At 36.9% G+C, this 24,030-nt stretch overlaps 6 protein-coding genes across 6 annotated transcripts in view; 3 read left to right on the forward strand and 3 right to left on the reverse strand.

Annotated features, from left to right (window-relative positions):
• LOC104731773 (protein ENHANCED DOWNY MILDEW 2-like) overlaps window positions 1-4,288 on the reverse strand; it is a gene marked incomplete in the record, with an annotated part of 7,634 nt that extends 3,346 nt beyond the window's left edge. The window contains 12 exon segments of the mRNA XM_019236529.1: window positions 583-673; window positions 751-898; window positions 996-1,568; window positions 1,658-1,747; window positions 1,828-2,072; window positions 2,181-2,282; window positions 2,392-2,488; window positions 2,801-2,937; window positions 3,053-3,106; window positions 3,314-3,410; window positions 3,512-3,963; window positions 4,204-4,288. Of these exon segments, the coding sequence (XP_019092074.1) occupies window positions 583-673; window positions 751-898; window positions 996-1,568; window positions 1,658-1,747; window positions 1,828-2,072; window positions 2,181-2,282; window positions 2,392-2,488; window positions 2,801-2,937; window positions 3,053-3,106; window positions 3,314-3,410; window positions 3,512-3,933 (2,056 nt within the window).
• LOC104731781 (fimbrin-3) lies at window positions 4,823-9,012 on the reverse strand. The gene is made up of 15 exons (XM_010451265.1): window positions 8,729-9,012; window positions 8,310-8,463; window positions 8,023-8,196; window positions 7,677-7,912; window positions 7,407-7,578; window positions 7,270-7,308; window positions 7,123-7,191; window positions 6,920-7,036; window positions 6,508-6,719; window positions 6,277-6,429; window positions 5,987-6,186; window positions 5,734-5,891; window positions 5,545-5,641; window positions 5,344-5,435; window positions 4,823-5,228 (listed from the first exon to the last, which is right to left on the reverse strand). Exons 2-15 carry the CDS (start codon window positions 8,391-8,393, stop codon window positions 4,929-4,931), a joined length of 2,103 nt encoding a protein of 700 aa, XP_010449567.1. The 5' UTR covers window positions 8,394-8,463; window positions 8,729-9,012; the 3' UTR covers window positions 4,823-4,928.
• LOC104731791 (putative lipid-transfer protein DIR1) lies at window positions 10,203-10,950 on the forward strand. The gene is made up of 2 exons (XM_010451276.2): window positions 10,203-10,624; window positions 10,704-10,950. Exons 1-2 carry the CDS (start codon window positions 10,306-10,308, stop codon window positions 10,706-10,708), a joined length of 324 nt encoding a protein of 107 aa, XP_010449578.1. The 5' UTR covers window positions 10,203-10,305; the 3' UTR covers window positions 10,709-10,950.
• Window positions 11,465-12,141, forward strand: LOC104731799 (putative lipid-transfer protein DIR1). The gene is made up of 2 exons (XM_010451288.2): window positions 11,465-11,822; window positions 11,929-12,141. The coding sequence occupies exon 1, from the start codon at window positions 11,507-11,509 to the stop codon at window positions 11,819-11,821; it is 315 nt and encodes a 104-aa protein (XP_010449590.1). The 5' UTR covers window positions 11,465-11,506; the 3' UTR covers window position 11,822; window positions 11,929-12,141.
• On the forward strand, window positions 13,468-14,128 carry LOC104731810 (putative lipid-transfer protein DIR1). The gene is made up of 2 exons (XM_010451299.2): window positions 13,468-13,940; window positions 14,039-14,128. Exon 1 carries the CDS (start codon window positions 13,589-13,591, stop codon window positions 13,910-13,912), a length of 324 nt encoding a protein of 107 aa, XP_010449601.1. The 5' UTR covers window positions 13,468-13,588; the 3' UTR covers window positions 13,913-13,940; window positions 14,039-14,128.
• On the reverse strand, window positions 21,554-23,102 carry LOC104755317. Its single transcript, XM_010477676.2, has 2 exons — window positions 21,883-23,102; window positions 21,554-21,754 (listed from the first exon to the last, which is right to left on the reverse strand). Exons 1-2 carry the CDS (start codon window positions 23,030-23,032, stop codon window positions 21,711-21,713), a joined length of 1,194 nt encoding a protein of 397 aa, XP_010475978.1. The 5' UTR covers window positions 23,033-23,102; the 3' UTR covers window positions 21,554-21,710.

Raw genomic sequence — 24,030 nt, forward strand, 5'->3', positions numbered from 1 at the left:
TATGAGTACACGGTTGTGCAAGAGTCCATCCCATGCCCTAGTAAATATATCCTCGTCCTCAATATCTTCAAAAGAAATTTCCCTAGAAAACAACAAGACAGTAATTCAAATAGAGCTCTGAGATAGCAATAGAAAAAGAATGACAAGTGAATGGAGGTATACCGCGGCAGGCATTTTCTGTGGTAGGACTTTGGACATCGCCGGCAAACAGCAAATTGCAAATTAGAGTCTGTCTTAACCTCTCCGTTTTCACAGACACTGCATTTGTGCAATGGGCATGTAAACTCTCCTGCAATGATTTGTCTCTCTAGTGCTTCAGACTCTTCTTTATTTCCTAAACGTAGCCGTCTTGTGACACAACGAGGATGATAAAAGTAGCCGCAGGTGGCTGACACGCATTGGAAAACCTAAGAACAGGTTTAAAACACAAAGCTCATCCAAGTTAGATGACAGTCACCATTATCAACAAAACACGTCTGAACAGAATTCAACATATAAGATCAATAATTTCATACCTCTGCAGCCCCAGCAGAATTATCAGAAGAGCCAAGGTTCTTGCAAATGAAGCATTGATGTATCTTNAGATTTGTCTCAGAACCTCTGGCTCACAAACTGCTTTAGCATCCTCGATGTTTCCTCCTTCCTCAAGCTTTTTTAGTGCTGTTCTGACAGCCTGAAGAAACAAAATTTAAAGTCAGAAATAGAGCTAAGAGAGGCCAAATAGTGATCGGATTCAGATTTCTAGCCCACCTGAACTGAGCCCTCTACCTTCCCCATAGTGATCGTCTTGTCCACAACATTCCTTGTGGAGTTTGTGTGCATAGATTGAACTTTGAATTTCTTTAAAATAGTACCCATAGTTATTTCTTCAGTAGCTCTTTTCATTACCGCCAAGAGCCTACATTGGCAAAAATAGATACGATGTAAAAAATTTACTAATAGGTCCTAAATAGATTTTTAAGGGAAACTGGAATTTTAAACAATAAAATACTAACCTCCTTTGAGAGTCGTTGTCCAATGCATGAATTTCACTTCCTGGCTCCTTGGAGGCAATTGAGTCAGTCTTATGGTGCTTGCTATCAACTGGATCCACGCGCCCAGGCTTTACTATGTTAGGTTCCTGAACGTAATTAAACAACCTCTCACCCAGTGAAACCTTGCTTTTACCAACTTCACGTGCCTCTTTGACTCCCAGCTTGTTTTTGCCAGCTTCACGGGGATCTTCCATCATCTTCTGGGATTTCTGTGGAACCACTTTATACTTTATGGATGGATCAACATCCTTTCGTTTTCTCAAATGGTCTGGTACAGATAACACTAATCTTTGCTTCTTTGTTGAGACACCATCTTTTGATGAAGGAAACGAACTTCTACAGGATTTAACAGAAGCTTTTCTACAAGTATCTTGTAAGGCAGGATCCTTAACCTTAGGTCTCTCTCTATCTCGTCCCACATGTGATTCTAGTATTTTTTTTTTTTCTTTTATGAACGCCTTCTTCTCTTCGGTGAAAGGAAACTTTACATGGTCTCTAACTGGTGTCAGGAGTTCTTCATCTATCTCATGTTCTCTAGGCAAGGGAAATCATTCAAATGAGTGTCTCAAGGTAAGTATACTTATAAATTTACACAGAAAGATACACCATATAAAAAATCTTACTGGCAATATATGAGTACACGGTTGTGCAAGAGTCCATCCCATGCCCTAGTAAATATATCCTCGTCCTCAATATCTTCAAAAGAAATTTCCCTAGAAAACAACAAGACAGTAATTCAAATAGAGCTCTGAGATAGCAATAAAAAAAGAATGACAAGTGAATGGAGGTATACCGCGGCAGGCATTTTCTGTGGTAGGACTTTGGACATCGCCGGCAAACAGCAAATTGCAAATTAGAGTCTGTCTTAACCTCTCCGTTTTCACAGACACTGCATTTGTGCAATGGGCATGTAAACTCTCCTGCAATGATTTGTCTCTCTAGTGCTTCAGACTCTTCTTTATTTCCTAAACGTAGCCGTCTTGTGACACAACGAGGATGATAAAAGTAGCCGCAGGTGGCTGACACGCATTGGAAAACCTAAGAACAGGTTTAAAACACAAAGCTCATCCAAGTTAGATGACAGTCACCATTATCAACAAAACACGTCTGAACAGAATTCAACATATAAGATCAATAATTTCATACCTCTGCAGCCCCAGCAGAATTATCAGAAGAGCCAAGGTTCTTGCAAATGAAGCATTGATGTATCTTATGCTCACAGTTTGGGCAAAAGTATTTCTGAATTGCCTGGAAAACAGTCCATAAACAACATTAACATTAACCCCATGCCTACTCAAGAAAACGAAGACGCTCAGAAATATTCAGAACTCATGAGAAAATAATATAAGTTACATACTTCCACTTGCATCTTGGTGAAGCCAAGAGAATCACAAAGTGAATCTTCACCATCTTTTTTGGTAGCATGAAAAGATCTCAGGCAGCTTCCTTCACAACTGCAAAAAGCAGAACACAAGAGTTAAAGATCTGGTCCAGTGAAATAGCAACACACAATATGGAGTAAAACAATGAATCTGCAGAAACCTAGTAAGGCCTCGATCACCTTAACCACTGGAATTGCGTTTGCATATTTCACGTTGTTAAATCATTTTCAGTTTTCATAAAATATGTTTGTAAAATGCCAAACGCAAACGGAAGATACGCATGGCCTTATTCTAACCAAGAAAGTAAAAGGAGGAAGGCTAATTCTGCAAAAGAACTTCCAGAGAAATCAAACTACAAAATTGATATCCAGCAAGGAAACATACCACAAAATCTCGCCACCATTGTCACATATAGCACAAACAGACTCAAAAAAATCATCGTCTTCATCACCCGATTCATCTTCATCGGAAGCTACATAATTGTCGTCATCTCCTACTATGAAATCATCCTTTGCATTGTCCTAATAAGTAATAACAAGTTCGTAACAGAAACTAAGACCGTGTGAAAATAAAGGGCAAAAAAAGGGGAAACCCACATTAGGAAAAGAGTACTCAAGTGGGATTTAAAAATCAAACCTCATCAGCTAATCTCCTTTTGGTAGGCTTCTTAGCGAGAAATGCAAGTATAAACTAGTCACACAAGAAAGAAAAAACTCAACAAAATTAGGAGAGAAAATGATACAATACAGAAAACATTAAAGCCAGAAAGCGAACTAAAACTCTTGAAAACATATATGGTTGGCATCAAAAGCTCTCAAGAAACAGAAGCTACAATACTTGTAAAATCAAACATGTCACAGACCAGAAAGTCAGAAAAAAAAAAATCTCCATACTAACCTTTGATTCCGCCAAATTGACATCTCTTTTAGCAGCTTCAGCGATTAAGTCAATGTGATCCACCAAATCATTCTGCGATGGCTTCACGTCATACGACCTACACAAACAACATCCAAAAACCACGAGAGTTATAGAAACCAAAAGAACAAAATTTTCAGAAGAACAAAAAGACCTGAAAAAAAAAGCCAAACCAGTCACCTCAAACATCTAGATAACTTCTCCAAAAGAGATTTCTCAGACGCTTGAGGATTCCTCCTAAAAAACTGAATGGAATACAAAGTAACCAAAACAGTTCTAATCAACTCCGCGTAACTTTTCCTCGGTTCCTCAAGCTTAACCCAGATATTATCCTTGGTAAGAACAGAAACCTCAGGCCTAAAGTTCGAAAGATCGAATCTCCAAGCTTTAACAAGCTTATGCAAAGGCAAAAGCCCATCACCAGATCTTCCTCTCAAGTATAAACCTAACGCACTCCCATCAACAACTTTATCCTCTCCGGTCCATTGAATTGGCAGACGAGCAAACGAAACAGGCTCTTTATCGTCATCTTCGAAATAGTAATTCGAAGCTGATTGAGGAACAGAGTAGTCTTCCTCTTCATCATCGTCAACGAACGCCATCAATCAATCAATTCCCTAATTCCCCTAAACCTAGAAACGTATCCAAACAAATCAATGGGACATTCCAGAAAAATCACAACTCTCTCATAAACCCTAAAATTCGAATTAGGGTTTGTCTTAGGAGAAGAAAAGAAACACGAATTGGAGATAAAAGGGGCTTCAAAATAGAAGAATTGAGATGACGAGAAAGCCCCAAATTGAGAAAAAAGGAATTAAAGAAGAAGTAAAACGAATGAATCAATCAATCACGAAGAAGAAGTAAACAAAAACCTTTGAGAATTCTCGACTCCTGCGAGTGTAATTGAAATCAAAAGAGAGTATGGGATCGTCGTTGTCGTCTTCACAATGCTAGAAGAACTGTTTGAGATTATTTTTTTTTTTTCATCGTTTTATATATTCACGGCACGTGTACGGACGCCGATGTGTATGATGATAATTTTAATTTCCTTTTTTAAAATAATATAATAATAGGGTAAATATCACTTCAGTACAAAATGGTCAAAAACTGTTAGTATAAATTGAAATCAGGCAAGACTAAAAGTGCCTGGCTCTTGTAGCTCGTATGGTCTGCGAAGGCACTCTACAGTGCAACGCCTGACGAGTTCGATGCTCGAGCTAGGCATAAAGAGAGAGAGAGACATTGTAAGCAAATCATCATCACCATTCATCAACAACAAACACAACAATTAGTATAAACCATTGGAAGTATTCTAAAATATCTCTTTTTCTTTAATGTTTTTTCTTTATAAACCAAAAAAAAAAAATAGAAGTCAACAAATATTAAATTTTAAAATACAAGATTGACATTTTTATTAGTGTACTTCACAATTGTTTTCTTTTTTTTCTTTTTGAACCTTTAATGTTTCCTTTTTTTTTAATAGAGGTAACAAATATAATTTTTTGAATTTTATTAATCACACAGACAGAGAAGGATGTGAAAAATATTACAAAGCAACTCTGTTCCGGCAAAGGGTATTGTTTCTCTCTTTCACTCTCTATTCAATGACTGCTTCCTCTGAGATGGAGGTGATATCAGACATTATGTCTGCGTCATTGTCTTCTTCTATCGTTAAGCTCGATATTTCCCCGTTTAATGAAGAGACTTCATCATCTCCCGTGACAGATGGAGCTGGTGAAGCATCAGTGCTCGTGCATGTGCTTGTGCATGTCGTTGTCGTGCTATAAGTCGATGATGAATCCGAACTCGAACTTGAACTCTCTGACGATGATGTTTTTTGCTGAAGGCTCCAATACATTATACTTGCCGTTAAGATTAATATCATCTTTTGATTCACCTGCAACACCAAGACATTTTAAAACCAGCTCAGATTTTTATAGTTAATGTATGTTATGTTGTGTCTGAATGAATTGTCAGCTGTTTCAGAAGATTTTTAGATTTTGTTCTTTTACCTCGATGATATCTTCCGGCAACAAGAAAACCGAGCAACCAAGCTTTCTTGCTACACTGACAATATATGTAGCATTCAGTCTCTTCTCATCTTCTGTAATAGTTTCCATAGCCAAAAAAAGTATGGTTAAGTTAACTGCGGTTTAAGCAGAGGGTAGAGAGAGGAAGAGGTTCTTATTCTATAGTTAAAGAGAGTAATGGACCTGATTCACCCTTGGTGACAAGATTCCAGTTAACAACTCTTGGCTCAACTGCCCATAGAAGATCGAGGAAGAATAATCCACTTGATAGACTCTTATCCTATTTGAAGTTTTAGCAATACAGATTTGATTCAACATAAGCTTTTTCAGTTTATATAGTTTTGAGTTTTGATGGAAAGTAAAAGATGGAACCTTGAAGCTTTCGATCTGTGATTTCCGTCCCATGATTTTGACTTTCCTGTTTGCCCAGCTCAGGATCTCTGAGTCCGTCATGTCTTTTCCTCGTGTTCGAGACCTCAGATTCTTGAGAAGTTGGAGCATATGGGTTCTCATCAACTGCCATAAGAAGCCTGAGACATATATGTATATACACCACCACTGTTATAAGACTGTAGAGCATCTTGTCAAAATAAACAAATTGTAGTTAGCTAAGCGGAGTACTTACCGAGGATAAGCTTCTTATTCCCTTGAACTATGTCATTTCCAGCTACATTTACAAGCGAGAATCTCTTCTCTTTCCCAATCTTGACGACTTGATTGCAATTCTCTACTTTCCTAAACGGCATTTTAATTGGTGGTTTTGAAGCATGCTTCCAGTTAACTGATCCTGGATAAACCTTGTCGACAACTTCCAGAAGAATCCATCTGCATCAGCAATATTAAGTATTAAAAAAACCTTATGATATGTTTCAGGACCAAAAGCTTATAAAATTATTTTCCATACCAAATGCTCACCCATTTCTAACATCTTCAAACACATTGTTGACGTAACTCTCAATCCCAAGGCTGTTAATCCATAAGCGGTAACATCTTTCATCTCTACAACTCTGTAAATCCTCAGTCATCATCTCCGCAAAGGAGAACCTACCATCAGTGCTAAGGCCATTCCTGCAGGCACAGAGAAGCTAGTGTGTTAGAGAACCAGTGCATAAGAGAATAATCTTATCTTCAACGATCTTTACCGACCTTTCGTGAAATATCTGTGCCACAAATGCTAGATTCAAATACGAAGACCCCTCAACTATCTCCTCTGCAGTCAAATACCGTTTGCAGTTCATTCTCTCTGCATGTTCGAGGACCATGTTTGCCCTTTCAAGATCATTCTCTGCATTTAGAGTAGCTGGATCGCAGTGCTCTGGTGCGAGAACATTGAGCAGGTAAGCATAGGCTTGTGCGTCCTGCATATTCAACCCTCAAGATTAAGAAAAAATATCAAACATTTTCATAGCTTATGGTGGTGAGCTTTTGGTTTTCCTATTCAAACCGATATTTGCTTCAGTGTGTTGGAGAGAATTACGTGTTAACTATCTAGAATGAAGCTTTTGAAGGGACACAAAGGAGAGTAGTTCCAAGAAATGCTACATGGAAAGCCAAATACCTTCAGATCCGATGAAAAATTTCCAACTGTTTTTTTGTAACCACCTTTCTTGAGATGAAAGTTCATCCATTTGAGTAAGACTTTCTCAGGGGGTAATCTCAAAAATTCTTCAATATCCTGGAACAGACATAAAATTGTAACTATTATTTACGACATGCTTATAGTTTGGTCAGAAATTCACAAAGAGATTAGCAGGTCATTACATCGTTGTCTTCCACCAACTCAACAAGTTGAGGCATTTTCTTCAAACTAAGATCAGCGAGCAGTTGAATCTGCAGTTTCCAACATTAGTTAGTAAAATAATCAAGCATAAACACAGAGAAAGATGCACATAGCAAAAAAGTGTGGACCTTTATGAGTTGTGAGATCAATCCAAGCACCAAATGAGGCTGCAAAAACAATAAAACCTCTGTGGTCAGGGATCATAGATTTTCATCTCCAATATATTATGATTTACTGAAAACTAAGCAAGCAAAGCAAAACATACTCGTCCTTCAGCCAGGTCCTGAGTCCCAATATTAACCACGCTGCAGCCAACAGCTTTCGCAGAGTTGAGACAAAGCGTGTGATTCTCATTTCTCTCCCATGGGTTAAGTACCCTTTTCGTGTTGATCGCTCGTTCATCTATTGTTCCAGGAACTGCTATGTTTATAAGCTTACTGTACCAAAAAGGAAAAAGGTAGAACAAGTCAAACCCCCAGAAACCAAATGTACTAATGTTGAGACAGAAATCCAAATACACAAATTTGCACATTACCATAGAAGTACACCATCTTTCACAAGTTCATACAAATCATTGGAATCCGGATCTAAAGGAAGAAACTGCATCAAAAAAGGGTCATCCCCTAGATATCTGTTAATGTGATGAACAAAAGAACCCTTCTCTGACTGGTTGATGGTATGAAGAGTCGTTGTGCCGGCTTTAAGAAACGTAGATGAGTGCTTATGACCACCAGATTTATCAGCAGCTTTATCTCTCAAGTTTAGATATATCTGCACACATTTCGTTGTATCAAACCACAATACAACATCACACATCCATCAAAGACATTCACAAGAATAAACAAAAACACATCACAACAGAGAGAAAGATCAAAACAAACCTTGAGAAACGATTCGAAATCAAGATCATCGGTTTCATAATCAGAACCCAAATCTAGCAAGAGTTCTCTGATTTCTTTCTCCTTAAAAGCTGAACTAAGTGACTTCACCTTGACCAATACAGACGGAAGATCCTCTAATGTAACCTTACCATTCTGATTCTTCAACGAACCAAACTAAAAACACACACACACAAACCCAAATATCCAGATCAAAACAAAAGCTCCTCTTAGATTGCATCTATGGGGAGTTAAAAACAATGAGAAAAAAAGAGAGAAACTTTATTAACCTTGGAATTAAGACTCCGAAGCTCGACTTGTGTAAGCTGACTTTGTAACCATGGATCCGAAACAATAACACCCACACCAGACATCTCCCCCGCAACAATTCACGGGGGAAGAAAAACAAAACAAATCTCTTCAAAAATCAAACCAATGTAGAACCTGCAAAAGGAAAAAAATCAATGTAAGCTTCAGAAAGAAAGAAAAATCAAAACTTTGGGATGAAACGAAGAAAAAAAAACCAATTTTTATCGATCCAAAGGTTCATACTTAAAATAGCAAATGTTAGCTAAAGACATTACAGCAAGATTCAAAAGTTGGATCATTTAACAGAGTTTTACAGATAGATTAGGAAGAGAGAAAAAAAAACGTGACTTTCGATTCGATTACAAAAAATTCCAGAAATCTAGGAGGAGAATAAACAAACCCCAATGTTAATATCGAAAATGAGATTCTCTGTTTCGAAAAAAATCAAATCCAAAGTTCTGCTTTTTTTTTTTTTTTCTATTTCGATGCAATGTTGGCTATTTCTTCCAGGAAACTAGAATTCAAAACGCAACAATGTGAACAAGAAGAAGAAGAATGAATACGGAAGAGAAGAGAGAGAGAGGATCGTTATTTGCTTCGTGTGAGAGCAAAGCGATGAAGAGGAGAGAGAGAGAGAGAGAAGGAGGAAAACGAGTTTATTATGGTTGTGAAAATTGAATGTTTCGTCAGAAGAATCGCGAGTAGGGTTAATTATTAAATTTATTGTTATATATACTCGCTGTTTGATGACGACATGTGGAACAAACGGTGGACCCTCACGGTTTAAAAACGAACGACTTGTGTAGGTGTCGTCGTTTCTATATGTGGACGAACCGAAGAAGACTTAAAACAATTTTTCTCTCTATTCACTTGGTTACATTTTTACATAAATTACTAACCATACTATTAGATAAGAAGCTTTGATTGATTTACGGAAGATATTGGTATATATATTTTCAAGTGATCAAAATATTTATTGCAAAAAAAAAGTTTGGTTACTTATTTTTAGGAAAGATTAGATTTTATGAAGGAAACAAAGATCTTCTCCACCGACTTTTTTTTTGTTTTTTTTATATTTTGCATTTGTTTTTTAATTTTTTTACAAACCCATGTGTGGTACGCACGACGGCCTACTAATATAAATTGTGTGATATTAAATTAAAATGTTTTTTTTGTAGATTTTGGTTTAACCGGTCACGAAAATGCATTTTTCAATATATAATAAAAATGATAATATATTCTAACATTTGGTCGATGATAAAATATGAATTGGAAAGAAATGTAGAAAATCTTGACCATAGTTCTAGTTAAACGAAACTTATCGTTTAAGAGTCTCTTCCACAATTGCGTTTGCTAAGGCAAGGACATAAAATAGTCAAATAATCGTTTAAAGATGTTATTTTTGATGTTTTCTTCATGTTTATTATTGAAATACTATAGTATAAATCTTATCCTTTCAGTCTTCCGGATATAATTTCCCACTAAATTAATACTATTAGAAAGAAAAAAAAAGAATAATTCCGTCCTTATTAAATTAAAAGAGAGCACAACATTCACATTAAATCGACAAATTAGTTGTGTATTCATTAGTTTTCCATTAATAAAAAATCATGAATTGATGTCATCAATAATTATGATATGCATGTCTGTGCTAATGATCCATCTAACTAAAATATCGAAAAGGACAAAACAAACGGCGCCACATTGGTCACGCAAAGAGTTAAAAATTATACTCTTTGTCCTTCACCACCCAGAAACTATGGCATGCAATGCAACTGTGTCTTTTTTTCCACAAATTTGTCTCTTTGTTCACACATCTCAACTCAATACACTTCTGAATTACATCACCCATACTTATCTCTTTACGTTACGCTCTTAATTTCTTACTACCCTTTCGGTTAGCATTTTTTAAGCTCGTACGTTATCATAGATATTTAAAGAGATGCCACAAGTATAGGCTAGGGTACGATCTAGAGAATGGGTAAGAACAATACCAAAACCCTTATGCAATTTGCAGCTTTTGCAATGGTTTTAACCGTTGCAACAATGGTGAAAGAAGCTACAAGCATGTCCATTTGTAACATGGACACAAACGATATGCAGAAATGTCGTCCAGCCATCACTGGAAACAATCCTCCGCCTCCTGTCGACGAGTGCTGCGTAGTGGTTCGAGCCGCTAATCTAGGATGCCTCTGCAGATTCAAGTTTTATCTCCCGATCTTAGGAATTGACCCGGCTAAAGTCGCGGCTCTTGTAGCCAAATGTGGCGTTACAACAGTCCCTCGTGGTTGCCAAGGTATTTTGATGTGATTTATTGAGTTTTGTAGTAAGATCTTGAAAGCAAAGAAAGTGTGTAACGTTTTGTATTCGCGCAGCTTGAAGAACTGAACCGAGACAGGTCTCTATGGACTATGGTGCTAATTGTAGACTTACGCTGGATCTAGTCTTGCATCTGAATTCAAATTTACAATGGTTTTTTTTTTTTGGTCAAGTGATTTTACAATGTTTTTTTAGTATCCTGTTTCAAATAAATCACAAACTAAAAGTGATTTTAGATTTACCTTCTGTATGTAAGAACCGTGTTTTATACGTTAATGAAAACGGAAAAATATTATCATAGTATCCAAAACCTAACTCACCACCACGCCTTTCCTTATGGAGAACCAAACTAAAAAAAAAAAAAAAAACCTAAGAACTGTCCAACTTGTCATGATTATGAATCATAATAAATCTGATTGTTAACTCATTGGTTAATTAGTAATAGATGATTAGTAGTTGATATACAGTGTTACGCAAGCCTTCTTTTGACTTTGGCAGAGTTCATTGGTTGAAGTAGACTCGAGCAACTCTGTTTCTGGTGTTGTGAAATTTGCTCAACATGACAAGAAGACAGAATTAGACAGTCTTTTGATATTTACACAGAAGAAAAAAAAAACTAAATGACTTGACAAGGACAAAACAAGATAAAACGAACTAAAGCCACTAGTCACGAAAAAAGGAGCAAGTCCTATATTTCAGCAGCCGCACTAACGACGACTTGTGCAAAGACCTGTGAGTCTACGCCTTTACTAGCTCCCACTTATCATTAACATTTGCTATATAATAAGCTCATTACACTGAAGAGTTTCACAAATCACAGAGTGAATATAACAAAAAAAAAAAAAGAGAGAGAGAGAGAATGGGTAAGAACAACAACAGAATCCACATGCAATTTGCAATTCTCGCAATAGTTTTAACCACTGCAATAATGGTGAAAGAAGCTACAAGCATTTCCATTTGCAACATCAGTACAAACAACTTGAATAAATGCCGTCCAGCCGTCACTGGAAACAACCCTCCACCTCCGGAACCCGACTGCTGCGCAGTGGCAAAAACGGCTAACCTACGATGCCTCTGTTCGTACAAGGCTTTTCTCCGCAGATACGGGATGGAACCATCTAATATCAGGCCTCTCCTAGCCAAGTGTGGTATAAGTCCTCCCTCCTGTTTGTAAGGTAAGAAATCAAAGTAACCGTTGGAGTTTGTTGTTTTTAAAATTTTTCTGTAAAGAGAGAATAATCTTATGTTTGTTTTGATGTTTGTTCCTTTTGTAACATGCAGCTTGATAAACTGAGCTGAAGACAGGCCGGTCTACTTCAGACTCTTGCCCTGAAGTCTCTCAAGCGATAATATGTATTGCTGTGTTGTGCTGCTCTGATTCGAATAAATTATCTACTTTGCAATGATTTTTCAATCACATTGTCGATTACTTAGATGAACCATGTTCTATACATATTAATTATGAAAAAGAATAAAGTAATGTTTTTCTTTTTAGTGTGAAATCTTTATGCTCTACTTAAGTTTCTTGATTATGATCTTAAAAAATTGACTCTTTTTTTTTTTTTTTTTTTTTGAGCAAAGAAAACAATACTTTGACCAAAGAAACCAAATACTTTTTATGCCTCTTCCCTGCAAAGAAACCAAATAATAATTATTCAATTTTAATTTATGAAAGGAGAAAGAGAGCAAAAAAATGCCAATAATAATTACCATAAGCTCCCTCATGTGTAATTTGCAGACAAATTCAACTCAAAAGACGACTTGACTACAAAGACTTGAGAGTCTTCAACCCATATCATAGGCTCTTTCTAGCTTTCACTTTAGCATTAACTTGTTTATTATAAGAAGCTATTAAATTTAAGGATTTCATGGTATTATTAGTCAAGCAAGAGGTAGACATAAAGAGAGAATGGATTAGAATAATACCAGATCTCTTGTGAAATTTGCATCTCATGCAATAGTTTTCGCCGCCCTGGTGTTGATGGAAGAACCTACGAGCATTCCCGTATACGCCTCTTCTAGACAAGTGTGGTATTATAAACAGTCATTCTCCTGTTTTTATTTTGTAAAGACAGAGATGTCTTACGTTTGTTTTGTTGTTCCTTGTGTAACACGCAGCTTGAAGAACTAAGACAAGACAGGCCGTATGCCGCATACTTTGTCTCGACCCGCATATTTGAATAAAGCAATGCCTCTGCAGATTCAAGTTTTAGGAATTGACCCATCTAAAGTCGCGGCTCTTGTAGCCAAATGTGAGGTTACAACAGTCCCTCCTTCTTGCCAAGGTATTTGTCTATTTGATGTGGTTTTATTGAATTTTAATAGTAAGATCTTGAAAACAAATGTAACGTTTTGTATTCGCGCAGCTTGAAGAACTGACCTGAGACAGGTCTCTAAGATGCTAACTGTAGACTTCGTTGATTCTTCTCATGCATCAGAATTTCAATTTACAATGGTTTTTTATTTATTTTTCTTCAAGTGATTATACATTGTTTTTTAGTGTTATGAACCAATCCACTTGTTGACAATTGGTTTGAAAACTGATCTTTAACTTATAAGTGTGGTAAATTAGTACTAGATGATAAACAATTTTCTCAGTTGATATTGTGTTATACAAGCTTTCTTTTAACTTTGGCAAAGTTGGTCGAAGTAGACTCAGAACAGTCAAACGAGAAGCCATTATAGTCACGCAAAAGGAGCAAGTCCTGTATTCAGCAGCCGGAGACTAAAGTAAAGTCTCCCACATTTGCCAGTTTGTTTATTACACGTTAAACTCAAACGATGACTAGTCCAGAAAACAGACCCGTTAGTCTACGCTTTTACTAGTCTTACCTATATTTATCATTAACGTTGCTAATATAATAAGCTCATTATACATTTAAGAGTTTCACAAATGACAATAGAGTTGAGAGAGAGAGCGATAATATAAGGAAAAGAGAGAATGGGTAAGAACAACAACGGAATCCACATGCAATTTGCAGTTCTCGCGATAGTTTTAACCGCTGCAATAATGGTGGATGAAGCTACAAGCCTTTTTATTTGCAACATTGACACAAACAACTTGGAGAAATGCCGTCCAGCCGCCACTGGAAACAACCCTCAACCTCCGGGACGGGACTGCTGCGCCGTGATCAAAGCCGCTAATCTACAATGCCTCTGCCCGTACAAGCCTTTTATCTCCAGATACGGGTTTGATCCATCTAAGGTCAGGCCTCTTCTAGACAAGTGTAGTATAAACACTCCTCCCTCCTGTTTTTTTTTTTGACGATACACTCCTCCCTCCTGTTTCTAAGGTGAGAAATCAAAGTAACCGTAAGATTTTGCTGTTCTTCCGGTAAAGACAGAGATGTCTTCAATTCGTTTGTTTTGTTGTACCTTGTGTAACACGCAGCTTGAAGAACTGAGTTGAAGACAGGCCGGTATGCCGCATACGTTAACTCGACGTGAAGTCATGTCTCTTAGTGTTGTTATTCGAATAAATCACCACTTTGCAATGATTTTTCAGTCACCTTATATATCTATAAAGAAGAACCATTTTCTATATATTAACGAAAAAAGTACTGGCTTTTCGCTAAGTCAATTGTGTACAAATTAGTTTCTTGTTTACCAAGAAACTCGTCAAGAAATCAAATCATAAAAAACTGCAAGACTCTGTGAGACAGATTTATTTTGTCTCCTTTTCTGACTTTACTAAAAATTGTTTAATTAATTTGTTAATGTACCGCAACGTCCTTGAAGTTTCTTCACGTCTTCTAAGCAACTAGTAGTAAAACAACAAACTCCTTTCCAAGGAATGTAAAAAACCACAGAACATCCACGATCATATGCATGTAGTTATATTAATTTAAAAGTTCAAATCTTCATTCTCATAAACCCTAACAAAGTGGCATGATATATTCAGTTCAAATCTTAGTGAACAACTCACGACACCACTTAAAATTACTAGTTTTGATGATATTCAACCAATCATCTCTTTGACCAAAATAGAATATGACGGTCAAAAAGAACAAAATAGAATATAACGTGTGGGATAAGCTATATAATCAACCCTTTAAGAAAAAAAAGTAACTATATAATTAAGAAATCTGTTAAACAATTAAAGAAGATACTTCATTAACCTCAGTTTCCTTTGTATTATGTAACTCTAAAGTAAAGAGAAAAGACATTGATATTGAATGCTAAAGGGTAATATTTGTTACAGTTTACTACAATATAAAAAAGCCCTATAAAAAATGCAATGACAGAGTTGGTGTTTGACAAAAGAAAAAAAAAAAGTTGGTAAGAAATAAACGCAGTAGTAAAAAGCTTTTATTGGGATGCAAAACCGTCTTTATTAAAATTCAAAACACAGCCTCTTTAGAAAATATGTATATATGAACAACACTTTCAATATTTTTTATGAAAGATGCAAAACCGATTTATCATATTTCAAATTCTTATAGGTAATAATATTGTATGACAAAGTTGTTAATGTGATCCTCTTTGACTTGTGTTTATGTCATAACTGCTACAAGTGTCAGTCGTCTCAACATTAATAAGTGTAAGTAATGTTTTTTTTTTGTTAAATGGCAAAGTGCAAGTAATGTTCACTCTTATTTTTTTTTCCTCTCACATAAACACTCTGTTTTTGTTTTCATTATGATGGCAGAACCGGTTACTTTTTCAAGCTGTTAATATAAGGAAGGTAGTGGGTTGTATCTTCCTCTTAACGCAGAGAGAGAGAGATCAGAGAGAAACATGAAAAAACTTTCAAAGACTCTGAGTGGCATTGCTAAGAACAAGGTTTCAATGTCCAACGGTCGTGTCGTGGCATCAAACCAATGGTATCCAGGATCTTGTGCTAAGAACAAGGTTTCAATGTCCAACGGTCGTGTCGTGGCATCAAACCAATGGTATCCAGGATCTTGAAGAAGAAGAAGAAGAAGAAGAAGAAGAAGAAGAAGAAGAAGAAGAAGAAGAAGAAGAAGAAGAAGAAGAAGAAGAAGAAGAAGAAGAAGAAGAAGAAGAAGAAGAAGAAGAAGAAGAAGAAGAAGAAGAAGAAGAAGAAGAAGAAGAAGAAGAAGAAGAAGAAGAAGAAGAAGAAGAAGAAGAAGAAGAAGAAGAAGAAGAAGAAGAAGAAGAAGAAGAAGAAGAAGAAGAAGAAGAAGAAGAAGAAGAAGAAGAAGAAGAAGAAGAAGAAGAAGAAGAAGAAGAAGAAGAAGAAGAAGAAGAAGAAGAAGAAGAAGAAGAAGAAGAAGAAGAAGAAGAAGAAGAAGAAGAAGAAGAAGAAGAAGAAGAAGAAGAAGAAGAAGAAGAAGATGAAGATGAAGGCTCGCTCAAAAAACAAGAAGATGAAGATGAAGGCTCGCTCAAGAAAATGCAGTTTATTCCTTTCCCCGAAGGCTACATCGGCGGCGGCGGCTTTTTGGTCGAGAAAAAGGAGAAGACTGACAAATCCACTGGCACCAAGTCTTCCTCTTCCTCTGCTAAAGGCATGAACTACAACTACGAGCAGGGGACAGCGAAACCAGATTATGGTGGTGGTTGCAGTGGCTGTCATGGGTGCAGTCGTTGCCTGGGATGTAGCGGTGGGTGTCGCTACCGCTCCCGGTGGCTCCAACGAATAAATGTAACTTTTTATTTTTTTTAAATGTGTCTGTGTTATTTTTCTTAGTTTTTATAATGTTTTTTTCTTTATGTGTGATGCGTGGAGTATGTAACGCTTAATTAAAGTTAATTAAATGTTAAATTTGACCTAAATCTAGATAATTTCATCGAAATTGTAGAAATGATGTAAAATATTTGTGAGAATCACTATAACCAACATATCAATCAACACAAATATAATGATGTTAACAATTAATCGTGTCAATTGAGATACTATACCAGTATAAATATTGGTAGTAACTTTCCATGAACAATTTTGGAAAGTTAATATATTCAGTTTTAGAAAGTGAATGTCTAATTGTTTTGTGGTTCGTAGATGAAACATGAGCTCCTAATTAGTCCTACGTACTCCTCTATACTATACGGAGGCAATTAATGTTAGATATTTCGTTAATAAGCGAGAGTGCGACGCTGACTATAGTATAATTGAGTTACATACTTAAACCGACGGAGGCATACATATTTGAAATCTCAATTGTTGATAATCGTTTTTTTTCTATCGAAAAGTTAGGTTAGGTATACAAATCACAAATATAATTCCATCGAAAATCCTAGTATGAATTATGTATTTTTCTACTATAATAATATGTCAATCAGTATAGAAAGAGTAACTTATTTAGAGTCCTTAAGAGATAGGAAGTACCATCCTTCATTAAGTTTATAAATCAAAGAAATACTCTCACTTCATATGATTCGCATACGAAAGAGTGATTGCATTTTAGCCAACGAGAAATCTTCAATCATGCACAGTAGAAAAAGACAATTAAAAAAGTTACAATATCGGACATTCAATGAAATACACTATTTTTATACCATAGAAAATATTATTTCATAAAGCCATGCATATTCTATGACTAACATTCCAGCTTCATACGTGAGTTCTTTAGAAATACAATGATAAGAATTAGGAAATATATATGATGGTAATCAAGAGAGTACATGTTCCCTGAACAAAACATATATCCATAATCCATTGATCCATGATTTCGCACGTCTTTTTTTTTGATGATATTAAAAGAACATATTAGGGCTACTATATGACTCGGGAAATTAAAATCGTACCAAGATTATGCTTATTATTTTTTTATTTTTATTTTTTTCTGAAAGATATCTACTTTTTATATAGTGGCACAACAACAATTATATTTACATAATTCAAGGAGATCTAACTCTCATCTCCAAATCTTTGATTTTTTATGACATCACATAACTGTAATGATTTAAGAACCGAACCGGATGTCGAGCCAGATATTATATACCTTTTGGACATGGTTTAACCTGGTTCGAATCATTTGGACGGGTTCACTTTTTACTACTGTGTTTACATATCTCATTGTTTGAATCTTATTTTTGTTTGTTAATTTGTTTAATTCTTTTTAAAAAGATGTGTAATTTAAAGCGGTAAATCTTTTCTGTCAAGAGGAATATAATAATAGTATTAAAAACCACAGAACACCCCACGATCATATATATATACATAGTTATATTTAGAGAATGTAAAAGTTGAATTCTTCTTCATTCTCACAAACCCTAACAAAGTGGCATGATGTGATCGCTTGGTAAACAACTCATGATATTCAAATTCAACCATCTCTTTGAACAAAATGTAGAATATAACGTGGATAACTATATATATAACTAAGAAAACATAAAGAAGATAACCAACCCTCTAAAAAAAAGTAACATGAATATATAACTATATAATTAGCTAAATTAAGAAATCTGTCAAATAATTAAAGAAGATGTACTTCATGAAACTCGGTTCCGTATTAACATCACAAAGTAAAGAAAACGAAAGATTAAACAAAAACAAAAACAAAAATAGAGAAAAAGAAAGTGATATGAATGCTAAAGGGAAATATTTGTTTGAAAATATAATATTTTCAGTGACAAAAGAGTTGGTAAACACGGTAGTAAAAAGTTTTTATTGCAATGTGAAGTGTACAGAGCACGCCCATCGTCTTTGGAAAATGCATACTGTATGACCAAAACACTTTTATTATCCTTAAATAAAAAGCCAATTCCACATATTTCATATTCGTATACTTAATATTATTGTACGAAAAAGATTTCAATGTGATCCTCTTTGACTCGTGTTTGCGATACAACTGTACTAGTTGAAAACTAGCAATGTGAAACAGAGAGAAACAGAACAGCGGCTGAAAAATATATCTTCATTACATAAATCTCAAGTTACAACTTATGTCATATTTATAGTAGAACACACAACCCTAATGATTACTGAGATGACAAGGTTGATCTCTGACAAGTGTCCCTATCAATAACAAACGATTGATGATGCTAAAGGAGCATATCTGTTCTGCACTTGGACTGTAGTGTGAGCTGGTTGCAGTGTACGGTACAAGGCACATGGAGCATATCTTGCTTCCTCTTTGTTTCCATTAGTCACAAGAGCAAGTTGGCAAATTGCAATAGGCTTCTTATCTTCAAGGCCCATCTTCTTTTCTTTGTTACTCCTTACATCCCCCCGCAAACTTTATGTGGGAGGACTGACCACACCAAGTTTGTATCGAAGATCACTAAACACTTGAAGTGGTAGAGACTTCGTGAATATATCCGCAAGCTGATGAGCAGAAGGGATGTGATAGACGACAAGTGAACCATCTGCAACCTGCTCTCGGACATAGTGGTAATGAACCTTAAAATGCTTAGTTTTCTTGTGCAGAGTCGGATTAGCAGAGAGATATACTGCAGACAGATTGTCACAGTATAACTCAGGTGCTTTAGTAGTAGGCATACCAATATTCGCCAGAAGATCCACTAACCAATTCACCTCTGCAGCTGTGTCAGACAGACAACGGTATTCAGCTTCTGTGGAGCTACGAGAAACCGAAGTTTGTCTCTTTGCAGACCAAGAAATGAGATTACTCCCCAAGAAGGTGCAAAAGCCACTCGTAGAGCGGCTTGTAGTTGGACAACCAGCGTAATCACTATCACTGTAGGCTCTCAAAGTGAAGTTTGCTTCCTTTGAAAAGTTGACACCATAATCCACAGTTCCTTTAACATATCTGATGATTCTCTTGAGCAAGTTGAAGTCTGCAACAGTCGGCATATGCATTCTTTGACATACTAGATTGACAGCAAACTGTAGGTCTGGTCTTGTAACTGTGAGATACTGAAGTTTACCAGCAAGACTTCTGAAAAACGTAGGTTGATCAAATACATCATCTTGACCTTTGACCTTTTGAAGCTCAAGAGGAAGTGGTGTATCAGCCGGAGCACAGTCTGCCATACCAGCTGCAAGAAGTAGGTCTTCTGCATATTTATGTTGATTCAGAAACAAACCTTCAGAGTGATAATGCGCTTGAATCCCCAAAAAATAACTGAGCCTGCCCAGATTTTTCATACGAAACTCCTGATTAAGACATTGTAGAAGCTCATCGATCAACACTTTGTTATCGCCTGTTAGAGCCATGTCATCAACATACAGCAAGAGAATAATGATGTCATTGTCTTTGAGGTATACGAACAGAGAAGGGTCTTTAAAGCTGCATTCAAACCCAAATTTCAGTAAAAAATTACTGAACTTGTCAAACCAGGCTCTGGGAGCCTGCTTCAATCCATAGATAGCTTTGTTAAGCTTCCAAACATTCGAAGGATTCTCATTGTCGACAAACCCTGGAGGTTGTTTCATGTACACTGTTTCAGTTAGATCCCCATGAAGAAACGCGTTTTGCACATCGAGTTGTTTGAATTCCCAATTCAAGGTTGTTGCAGCATGAAGAATCAAGCGCACTGTGGCAGTTCGAACTACAGGACTATATGTCTCAAGAAAGTCCACTCCTTCCTCCTGGTCATACCCCTTAGCTACAAGACGAGCTTTAAGCCTATCTAGGCTGCCATCAGCTTTCAATTTTGTTCGAAACACCCATCTGCAGCCAAGAACGTTCATGTTTGGAGTATGCGGAACTGACGTGAACGTGTTGGTTTGAACGAAAGACTCATATTCATCACCCATAGCAGCTGTCCAACCTGGATGTTTGAGTGCTGTAGAAATTGTTTTTGGCTCCTTGATTGTTGTATGAGTAACATGGAGAGCATATTTTGGATTTGGTTTACGCATCCCATCTTTTCCTCTTGTAATCATAGCATGATCATTGACTGTAGGAGCTTGCAATGGGGGAAAATCATCCGTGGTAAAAAGTTGTTCATCACTAGAGGTTGAAGAAGTACTATTAGTGTCAGTGCGATCCGGAGAAGTGAGAGGAGCTGTAGGAGTAGCAGGTGACTCTGATGCAGGCGACTCTGATGCGAGAGGAGTAGTCTCTGTAGTGTCGTGATCAACAGAGACTGATGCAGGCTCAGCTGTAACAGAAACTGCAGAATCAGATAGTACTGCAGGAACCTGAGATGATGAGATAACTGATGCATCAGAAGCATTTGGGGTCAAGAAACTTTGTTGCCAGGCTGTAAGAAGCGGTGTTGTTGCTTGAGGAATAAGAGCAGAGTAATCTGTTTCAAAAGGATAAACATGTTCCTCAAAAAGAACGTGTCGACTTATGTAGACCCGACCAGTTGGAGGATAAACACATCTGTACCCCTTGTACTTTGCATTGTAGCCAAGGAAGACACACTTGAGCGACTTAGGATCGAATTTGTTGGAGCCGTAAGCTCTCAGTGTAGGATAACAGGTGCTACCAAAAACCCGGAGGTGAGAATAGTCTGGCTTTGCTGCAAACAGAACCTCATGTGGACTCTTAAAACCTTGATGAACAGAAGTTGGCAACAGATTACTGAGATAATTCGCTGTGAAGAACGCCTCAACCCAGTAAGCTTGCGGAACCTTACTCTGAAACATCATGCTAAGCCCCAGTTCAGTCAAATGTCTGTGTTTTCGTTCTGCTAAGCCGTTTTGTTGTGGCGTGTGAGGACATGATATTAGTTGTTGGATTCCATTGTTTGCAAGATGAGTTACAAATTGGTTGCTAACAAATTCACCACCTCCATCACACTGAAACATCTTGATTTTTTGACTAAACTGATTCTCAACAAGTCTTTGAAACAGAAGAAAAACTGAGTAGAAATCAGACTTATGCTTCAAAGGGTAAAACCAACAATATCTTGAAAAATTGTCAACAATGATAACATAATAATTAAACCCTTGAGTAGACTTAACAGGAGCAGGACCCCATAAGTCACAATGCAGTCTCTCAAGTGGTCTAGTAGCAACAAAAGTTGAAGAAGTGAAAGGTAACTGAGCACTCTTTCCAAGTCTGCAAGATTCACATGACTTGTTGGTGTGTTTATTGACAGAAATAGCTGCAGTTGAGGAGAGGTGTTGAAGAATCTCTGCACTCGGGTGCCCCAAACGGTTATGCCAGACATCATCACTAGTAGCAAGCTGTCGCATGGAATAGAAGGCACTGATTGCAGGGTTGTTCAACACATAGTAATCCTTACTCCTGCTTCCTGTTGTGAGGAGCTGCTTGGTATGCTTGTCCTTTACACACACACCATCAGAATCAAACTTAACATAACAAGGATAATCATCACAAAGTCTAGAGACTGAGAGCAGTGACCTAGTGACATTCGGGCAAACTAGCACATCGTTTAGAGGGAGATATTTACCTGAGAGAGTCTGAAGAGGAACAGAGCCAATGTGAGTAATTGGTAAGAATTCTCCATTTCCAACCATTACAGAGTCGTTCCCTTGATATGGTTGTGCCTGCTGCAAGTTTGCTGTCGAGTTTGTAATATGAGCTGTTGAACCACTATCTGGTAGCCACTCGTTACCAGTGTGTTGTTCACCCTCTGAGATTCTCATAGCAGCTAAGGCAGTTGGTAGTTCAGGTTGCACATACTCCTCATTATAGCGGTTGTAACAATCAAAAGCACTATGACCATACTTTCCACAGATTTGACAAGTTGGGCGAGCTCCACCAGTTTTGTTCTGTCTGTTAGAGCTGTTCTGATTGTTGATGTGTTGAGAGAAGCCACGACCTCTAGTGGAATAATTTCCTCGTCCTCTGGATCCACCATTAGATCGTCCTCCGCGATTGTTAGAGCCTCCTCTATCAAAATAGCTCTTCTCAGCCTGAAAAGCTAGATGTGGTGTGACCATAGAGGCTGAAGCATACTTCTTCAGTTTATCATCAAAAGCAGTGACTTTAAACACCACATCTTCATAGCAAGGTCCAGGAACAGTATCCATGGAGTGTTCAATCACGGTAGCAACAGACTCATAATCTTTGCCCAAACCAGACAGTAAACCATGTATTTTCTCCAAATCATTCATCGGATAACCAATAGAGTCAAGCTGATCAAAAATTTGCTTAAGTTCACTAAGATAATCTTCCATCGTTCGACCTAACTTATCACAAGCTCTCAAGCGGTTTTGCAAATCGAACTTTCTAGTGGTGGAGACTCTATTAAACTTTTTAGCAAGAGCCATCCATACCTCATGAGCCGAGTGCATCCCGTAGACTACTCTGAGTGCTGGTTCTGACAGAGAGCCGAAGATCCAAGCCATGACAAGCTGGTCATTACGCATCCACTTCGCAAAGTCTGGATTTGGTTCTTCAGAGGGTCCTTCATCAGAGTTAACGGACCGAGTTGCTGAAGGACGAACAACAGAACCATTGACATATCCCAGAAGCATTTGCGGTGAGAGAAAAGACTCAAACTGAGTTTTCCATAAGAGATAGTTGGACTCTGTTAGCTTGAGAGTCACAACTTGAGAAATAGAAAGAGCAGAAGAGAGGGAGTCATCAGGAGCCATAGATCGTACTACTGATGCTCTGATACCATGAAAGCTAGCAATGTGAAACAGAGAGAAACAGAGCAGCGGCTGAAAAATATATCTTCATTACATAAATCTCAAGTTACAACTTATGTCATATTTATAGTAGAACACACAACCCTAATGATTACTGAGATGACAAGGTTGATCTCTGACAAGTGTCCCTATCAATAACAAACGATTGATGATGCTAAAGAAGCATATCTGTTCTGCACTTGGACTGTAGTGTGAGCTGGTTGCAGTGTACGGTACAAGGCACGTGGAGCATATCTTGCTTCCTCTTTGTTTCCATTAGTCACAAGAGCAAGTTGGCAAATTGCAATGGGCTTCTTATCTTCAAGGCCCATCTTCTTTTCTTTGTTACTCCTTAGTGTCAGTCGCGATATTTATAAGTAAGTAATGTTCACTTTTTTTTTTTCCTCACATCATCACTCTGTTTTTACTGAAGAGATCAATAGATCATTATGATGCATTGATGCTAGAACAATAGTTAGTAATAGACTTCTACTTCTACTTTTTTCAGCTGTTAAAGCATAATTTTTTTTCCCCGAAATACAAATACTAGTAAACCCCGATCAAAATGTTTCTTTCATTTAATTGATTTTTGATAAATAAAGCGATAAATACTTAAAATGTGTATTCAAGTTTTTGAACGTCATTTTAGTCAAAACCTGATAAGATATTAAACTGAACGTGATCAATTTATAAAAAAAAAAAATAGGATCATAAATTATAGATATTATATTTGTAGAATTTCAAAGTTTTCTTGATAGTTTGTAATGTGTATGTGTACGTAAGAGTATTATTCCTGTTGTTCAAATGTAGGTACATATGTATAGTAATAGTAGTATTATACGATTTGGTTTAGGGAATGACCATCATTACCTATACAACTCTTATTAGTATGATATCTTCACTTATTTCTATATTCGAGTAAAATTGTTGTTACAATATTAGAGAGAGACGGGTGAATAGAA

Source organism: Camelina sativa, chromosome 2 (genome assembly GCF_000633955.1).
Source record: "Camelina sativa cultivar DH55 chromosome 2, Cs, whole genome shotgun sequence".
Taxonomy (NCBI): domain Eukaryota; kingdom Viridiplantae; phylum Streptophyta; class Magnoliopsida; order Brassicales; family Brassicaceae; genus Camelina; species Camelina sativa.